Source organism: Bombus bifarius, unplaced genomic scaffold (genome assembly GCF_011952205.1).
Source record: "Bombus bifarius isolate JDL3187 unplaced genomic scaffold, Bbif_JDL3187 scf7180000008212, whole genome shotgun sequence".
In the NCBI taxonomy this organism is placed as follows: Eukaryota; Metazoa; Arthropoda; class Insecta; order Hymenoptera; family Apidae; genus Bombus; species Bombus bifarius.
The window spans coordinates 73,768-81,400 of NW_022884515.1; the positions used below are offsets into that span (position 1 = coordinate 73,768).

Here is a 7,633-nt window from a genome sequence, read left to right on the forward strand (position 1 = left end):
TATCAACGCCAAATCTTCCTCGATATTCGCCTTTTGATAGTTGATTACGTAATGGATTATCATCGATCTCATTCGGATAACTAGATCTTGGATCGCGCGGCACAGCTACGAATTTTACCTGTTTCGTCTCACGAACATGTTTGAAGAAAACGAAAATATTTGTACCATACGGACAACTATATCAATGCAAACATTTATTAATTTCTAGACAATCTTTCCGCACTGTACAAATGTATGATTAAAATTCAGTGATGTTTATAGATTTATATGTTGGTTAAGATGTTCGTATCACCAATTTCTTAAAAAATAGTCACAAATGAATGTTCTTCGACGGATTAGTAGTAACAGAATTTACTGTAAAAGAATTGTAATAGTATTCTCTACTATCAGAATTATTTTGATAAGAAAATTGCAAAGTTATTTTAATATTAAATTAAAATCCGATAATATCTAAAATTGTGAAAGTTTTGCGGTTTGTTAATTTACTGAAACATAAATTTAATTGTACGAGCAAGTGTTTACACGGTTTATTTTTTCGAAAAAAGATCTGTAAGTTTACTCTCATAATTGAGCTTCGATATTTGCGGAGACTTAATTTCGACCTCCATTTGTGCAATGAATCAATTTGTGCAGCTCGTTTTGTCAATGACGGATCAATTGACAGATTATGAGACCCCTGGGTTGTGCGGGAAATCGATGATAGCGGAAGAACAAATAGATAGTTGTGTACAATAACGATTGTAAGCATTTGAGAAATTCAAAGAGGTTTGAATTATGATCAATTTTCGTGGTATAATTGCTCCACCAAATTCTAATGATTGGTCAAATTACAATTGTGAAATTTTTCTGCGATTTACTATGCGACTTGTTGCCATTTATTTGAAGTTCTTCTTCAATTTTGTAAAAATATTCTACGAAAGTAGAACTTCGATTAAAAATTGCGTTCGAGCGTTATATGAAATAGAGTTTAGAGTTATAGATAAAATAGAAATATTGTTAATTAGTTTTGTATCTTTTCCATCTAGATATATGTATTTCTATATCTTCCAGGCGACGACAGAAAGATTTGAATAAGAAATATAAAAAGATATAATGAAATAAAAAATCATTGACAATATAATTTCTCGCTAATACAGTTATTCGTCTACAATATAATACAATAGAATTTTCAATTCTAGTAGAAACTTCCGCAGCTCGACAAAGCTAACATCTCATTCTATGCAGTGACTTTAATAGTTGCCCTTTTCAGTGTGGACTACTCTAAACTGACGATATTGACGGATATAGAACACGAATATATGTCAAGCCATTAACCGTGGAAGACAGGCGAAGGTAAAACACGTTCTATAAAGTCACGAAGACACGGAAACGCGACGGACAGGATGAATTAAAGTTCCGCATGTCTTTGTTGACAACGTTGATCATGATCGTCCAATAGAAGTGAATCCAATTGTACGATCCGGGAGGGAAGAACAATTATAATGGCTCGATTTATCCTGTTGATTACCCTTTGATCCGTGGAACAAAACATAGCATCGATTTCATTCGTCGAAACGACGAGCAACTTCGTTTGCTTCAGGATGTTTTCTTTATCAAAGAAACGACACGGATTGCTTACAATAAGTATAAATATTGTTGTATTATAATATACATGTAAAAGTATTTCTCCGATGTTCTTTTTTTCTTGAAACAATTATCTTCTAATGAAATTCTTGCACTTATTTCTCTTTCTTACACAATACTAACTCAACTAAACTAACTAAAAATAAATTTTCATATTGCAAGAAATTACACAACATATTTCTCCTTCTCTTTATTCTTTCTTAAATTAAATTAACAAAATAAAAACAAAAAACAAACGTAGATCTTATTCTTCTTCTCACTTTCATAACAGTACCTTCTTGCATGTAAAACTTCTTCTTTCCTTTGCAAATTCTGTCGATTAAGACAGAATTTTACATGCTTTTGATATGATTTGCCATAATAACAAGTGTCTTTATATCGACCTTCTTCACTTTTCTACTCTGTATCGAAGTAACCATGTTCCCAGCTTCATACGCGATCTGGCTCGCCATTTTATGTTAATGGATACTGTCTCTAATGCTTTGGCGCGATGCATGGCGCCAGCGCCAACATCGGGATACTTGGCGAAGAAGCATTCCATTTCGTCTAAACTTGTCTGTGTGGCGAACGTCTTCGTGATTGATGGGATCAACGAAGTGAGATGCCGGTCGTTCAGGGTATATCTGTCCACTAGGAACTCCCAATTGGAGCGCACCCATTCCCAGACTAATGGTGTTCCTACGGGATTTTCCGACATGGCGATTAAACAACCGAGGAAGTCTTGGATGGCGACATATTTCTCGTCTGTGGCCGTTACAATGAATCTGCGAAGAAAATATAAAAAAAGATACAATGTAAAAGCCTATTACACTTCTATAAATTTATTCTCTTAGAGTACCGTAATTTGAAATTTATTTCCATATATCTTTGTAGTTTATTTAAATTTATTTTTTATATTTCTTTAATTTCCAATTTTCGAATAAAAATAAAACATGTCGTGTGAAATTTGTAAAGGAATATTTTCATATCTTTAAAGCTATTTTTAAAAGAAGCAAACGAGTTACTGTTCCAAAATTGAAGTGTCCTTGATCGCGGTGAGCGTAAGCATCAACATCAATTTCTCTATCCTATTGTTCTCAGCTTTATATATTTTGAATATACTTTCCCATGCTGATATATCGCCAATGAAATGCATTCCTAGAAGAGTACAATATATGGTTAGTAAATTCAGTGTAAATATTACGTAAATGTAAAATTTCAATATCAATTGAATCTTTCTTGTGAAACGCAAATGTTGAATATTAAAATATGAACTAGTTAAGATGTTTACCGTAATAACTGAAAAGATCACGGATATGAGGGTTTGCTGGAACGTGTTCTATTCGATCTTCATCATACGCAGGAAAGAAATATTTTATGAATATTCGTTTGACTGCGAGACTACAATCTTTGTGTTCCACAGCGAGGGCGAATTCCAAGATTGTCTTTTGAAGTCTTCTACGTGAACCAGAATAAAATTCGAAAAAATGTAAAAATAATGATAAAAATAAAAATTAAAAAATAACGACTATTTGTTTCGGGACAAAGAATTTTTACCTACATATCTGTATAATCTTTGTTTTTAGCGTCTGTTACTTCCTTCAATCCCCATCCTATTTCATGGTATATGCCGTCTATTAAGTCTCCCGCATATCTCTACAAAACAATTTAGCGAAATGATAAAATCACTTCGTTTCACAATTCTAAGAAACAACGCGGCCTGGTTGGGCCTAGATAAAATCGTAAATACTTGAAAAAATATAGAAATAAAATCAATTGTTCTTTTACCTTGAATGCCTTCGGGAAAACGCCCCCATCCCTCAAGAGAGAAAAGATGTACATTAACTTTGAGGAAGCCACACACCATGGAATAGGGTGTCTTCCTCGTTTCAGGTACTTCATCATATTCATAACCAGACCATAATCGAGTTGCCCAGCATAGGCTAAACTGAACACATCTTCCAGAAGATGCGCTCTATCAAGCGCCGACAATGTCTAAGAATACGAGAAGAATTTAGTTAATTGATTATTTAATTAATTATAAAGAATTGAATGACGAGAACATATTACATGTTTTACCTCATGTTGGCATCGAAGAATATTGTAAAGGGGATTCCACTCATTTTGTTCATAGTTAACACGATAATATCCAACTTCATGTGCGTTGAACTTGATCCAGTCAACTGGGTCGTCCAATTCAATCACCACTGCAAAATTCATATAATTAGATGATACTTACATTGTTGAAAAATGCTACATGAAATTTCCAAATTGTGCTAGGTGTAAAATAATATTTACGATCTTTGGCATCTTTATCGAACCACACAAGAATAGGTGTGGATATCTTGTTGGTGATGTAAGTAATAGGAATAGTCCATTTGTACCTTAAACAAAGATAATCTTCCTTTATTTTTTTTTTAAATGTGTTTTGACTGAATTTATTATATTACCCGTATTCGGATTCCGATGGATCAAAGTCAGCATTTGGATCGATCAAGAATCGTTTCTGCATCAATATATATTTATTACCAGATTTCTTCACGTTCACCACTGGGAATCCTTTCTGTCTGGTCCACGTATCTGTTATAGCTGTCACGTTCAAGTTATCCAGAGAGCATTCTTGTAATATTTTGGAGAGGTAAGCGGCTTCCGAGTTTTGATACATAAGTTTCTTTAGATCTAAGTAATTTTCCTTTTCAAAAATTGTTGGTTTTATGGAATTCTCCATCATTCTAATTATCGAGGACATCTTGAAAATAAAGGAACGATATACATGTGAAACATGGAGTATAAAAATCTAATATTTTTCTACGATAAAGTTACCTTTTTGTAAGATATTTCATCGAATATTGCAGTTACTTCGTCGGTGTTGTTAACGGTTTGAACGATAGGGTGCGAGCTCAGTTCCGCGTCGATTGCAAGAGCAGAATGCATTTGTTCGAGTAAGAACAGATCTGTTTGTAAATAAATTTATTCGATAATATTGTATTGATTGTAATGAAGTATTGATTCAATCGATATTCTATCAATATGTCGGTTCTTTTCAAGTAAAATAATTCCTTCTAAGTACATCTTTTAATTAAGAAGCAGAAATAACTTTGTAATGAAATTATCAATAAAAATAGTTAATTAACTAGATAATCTAAGAAAAAGTGTATCGAAATAGTTATAAAGTGAATAACTAACGACTTGCCAGCCAGGAAGAATTGCATCTTCTGTAACCTTATGCTTCAGAGGATAAGCAAAACCTTTGCTTAGCCATAACTCATCCCACCAGGACATAGTAACTGAATTAATAAGAGCGTTTCAATCCTTTTGAAAATAAATTCTTTTTTTTTAAATGCAATAACTAACTGTATTTACCTAAATTTCCATACCACATGTGTGGAGGTTTATGACTGATTGTGGAATCATCTTTCATCTGTGTATTTAACCAATCCCCAAAATATCTAGAAAATTAAATTAAAACTCTAAATTTTAAAAATATCCAGCCAGTCGATCTCTGATTATTTTTAATGCGAAACATTTAATGTAAAATGTGAAATGTGTAAAAAAAAAGATAACGAAGAAATTGATATTCAGTTTCAAATTTTTCTTTCGACTATTTTGAATTATTTGAATTTTCGAAACTTTCTTTGCTCTAAAATCTAAAGAAAAAGAAAACGTCCGTTATGAAATTTGGACTATCTTGAAATCACTTTATTTCTCATTGATGATATCCCTGACACTTACCTAACTTTTGCATAGGATAATCAATGCGAAACAAATTAATATTGTACTTCATGGTTCTCGTGGCTGCACCAAAAGCAACTTTGGTCTTATTTCATTTAGCATACGTTGTGTATACGTTAATCGGGAATTATCGATCATTCAGGCCCTTTACCTTTTTTGTGAAGAATACGAACTTATCGATTAAGAGGCAGATTAAGTAGATCGGATATCGGTACGTCTTGTTCAAAAGTCATCGATGTCATTTCTTGCGAATGGGGATACATTCGAATGCTAAAAAGTATAATAAATAATTAATATTTAGAATAACTATTTTGAATTATTTGTAACATAACAATGAAAATTATGCTGAAATAAGGTTATGAAATTCATTGATGATCAGGATCAATGTTGTTGGTGTACCATGTACGAGGAACCTGTTGTTGTTGTTGGTGGTGGTTGTGGATGCGTACGTGAAACTTCCCCGAAAATAAACTACATGTAGTCTATTGATTTAGTAATAACCAACAAAAGGGAAGAAAACTCATACGGGAGTAAACTCGTTGTTATTATAGTATAAGAATTGTCATTGCTGAAAACGGTACAGTACAGTTTTCAGCGCCCCCAGAACTGCATCTTGACACCTTTGTCGCCATTCGAGCGCATGCGTGGCCGAGGAGTGGATCTGAATAAATTTTTATTTCACCTGGAACATCACGTGTTCGTTGCAATTTCTCTTCTTGTAACATAGCAAGAAAGAATCGTGAAACAATTTTCTACGTATCAACTGATCATTGAAATTGCATTTTTCAGAGATGAATTGAAGAAATAAGTTTAGGCGGGAGATTTGAAATAAAATTCCAGATCGAGAAAATATGTGGTAGAAAAGAACATTCTTGGTAGATTTCCAATAGTTAATATATTCTTATGAAACAGTCATTTATGTAAATTTTGTTAAGATATCAACGTTGTTTACTATTTTTTATCGATAGTTTGAACCTGTGAGAAAAGTTATTTTTTATTATTTATTAAGAGTAAAACCACATTTTTGGAGTAGTTTTGTGAAACCAGATTCAGGACAAATACATTGTCGTTTACTTCATTAATAATTTATAAAAATCCAGTTCTGATATGTGACATTTAGTTCAATAGAAAGAATACATTGCAAACAGATTCGTTTAATCATTTATCTATTCAACTTTAATTTCTTCATTTCATTTAAATATGTAATTTTAATAAATTTAATTCAAATCAATCTCAGAATGTATTCCTCCATTTTTCACAAATAATTAACACTTTCCCTAAATTCCGAATCCGTTAAGTACTAACGTTTATTACATTATTATGACACGAGCGACAACGACCGGAACAAATATTCAAATAGATACGGAACGAACGTGAATGACCAGTAGATGCAGCGAAGCTGGGAAACTCGACCAGACTGGAATGAAATGAAATGAACGCACGGTTCCATATCTGTACAACACTGAAACGAGTAAACTGACAACACTGAATGAGTTCATAACAGTTATTGAATTAGTTTTCTCTGTCTGTGAAATTGAATAATGATCAATCAAAGCCGGTTAGGTTAAACGAACCGCAATAAATATTTGGTAATGAAAATTTTCCTCGAACCATCGATAACGATCGTCGAGATTAAACATTTAATTGACCATCAAATAATTATTCTATCATTCTACTATTAAAAAGCAATCCAATTACCTTTGATTTCCGGCGAACGCTTTCTCTACGACTTTTGATGTGACTCTAAACGAAACTCGAAATTTTCATCAGTTTCACGTTCTTCTTAATTTGGGCTCCAAACGTGACTAGATCTCGCTCTTAATTAAAATCAACGCTGCCACCCGATTGAATTACGCATTACATTAGGTGAAGCAGCGACCTTGACCGCGTTATCGAAATTGTTCGCAGCTACTTGTCTTTCGCGATGCAGTTGATCCTTGAACAAATTCAACAATAAACGTATTAGCAAATGTAATAAATTGGACAGAAGCATTTGAAAAGTTTCGTAATAGAGAAGTTTCTGCTGGAAATCGGAAAGATTTCGAATCGTGCGTTTTTTTTTGGTTTCCTTCTTTGGTTGCTGACATTCTATCGAATTAGTCGAACGTGGAATCTGTGAAGGAATGTAAACACAGAGTAAGTAGAGTAAAACGACACACGAAAGTATTTAGAAATTTATAAGCAAGCTTTCATGAATGATATTTGTAGAAAAAACATTTTGAAATTTTATAACGAGATACGACACGCTATAATACCAATACTAGTTGAGTGGGAATAAGTGAAACGAATATTAAGACGA

General features: G+C 32.9%; 1 protein-coding gene across 4 annotated transcripts; it reads right to left on the minus strand.

The window, feature by feature from the left end:
- Nucleotides 1–1,698: 1,698 nt before the first annotated feature.
- Nucleotides 1,699–7,064, minus strand: LOC117210788 (glutamyl aminopeptidase-like). Of its 4 annotated transcripts, XM_033454117.1 has the most exons (14): nt 7,033–7,064; nt 6,708–6,810; nt 5,512–5,604; nt 4,966–5,051; nt 4,789–4,889; nt 4,426–4,560; nt 4,053–4,351; nt 3,901–3,986; nt 3,682–3,809; nt 3,391–3,597; nt 3,164–3,258; nt 2,894–3,060; nt 2,628–2,760; nt 1,699–2,387 (listed from the first exon to the last, which is right to left on the minus strand). In XM_033454117.1, exons 2-14 carry the CDS (start codon nt 6,782–6,784, stop codon nt 2,012–2,014), a joined length of 1,983 nt encoding a protein of 660 aa, XP_033310008.1. In that variant the 5' UTR covers nt 6,785–6,810; nt 7,033–7,064; the 3' UTR covers nt 1,699–2,011. The 4 variants fall into 4 exon arrangements, with proteins under 4 accessions (XP_033310008.1, XP_033310009.1, XP_033310012.1 ...); XM_033454118.1 differs by lacking the exons at nt 6,708–6,810; nt 7,033–7,064 and adding an exon at nt 5,734–5,912; XM_033454121.1 differs by lacking the exons at nt 6,708–6,810; nt 7,033–7,064 and having other exon boundaries at nt 5,486–5,679.
- Between the last annotated feature and the right edge of the window lie 569 nt (nt 7,065–7,633).

Excerpts from the sequence above, each read along its gene's own strand:
- LOC117210788 (XM_033454117.1), bottom strand. The coding sequence starts at position 6,784 with ATGGAACCGTGCGTTCATTTCATTTCATTCCAGTCTGGTCGAGTTTCC. Across the intron at positions 3,061-3,163 it reads AACAAAGATTATACAGATAT|AAGACTTCAAAAGACAATCT; the intron begins GTAGGTAAAAAT and ends TGGTTCACGTAG. Across the intron at positions 2,388-2,627 it reads GACACTTCAATTTTGGAACA|ATTCATTGTAACGGCCACAG; the intron begins GTAACTCGTTTG and ends TTTTCTTCGCAG.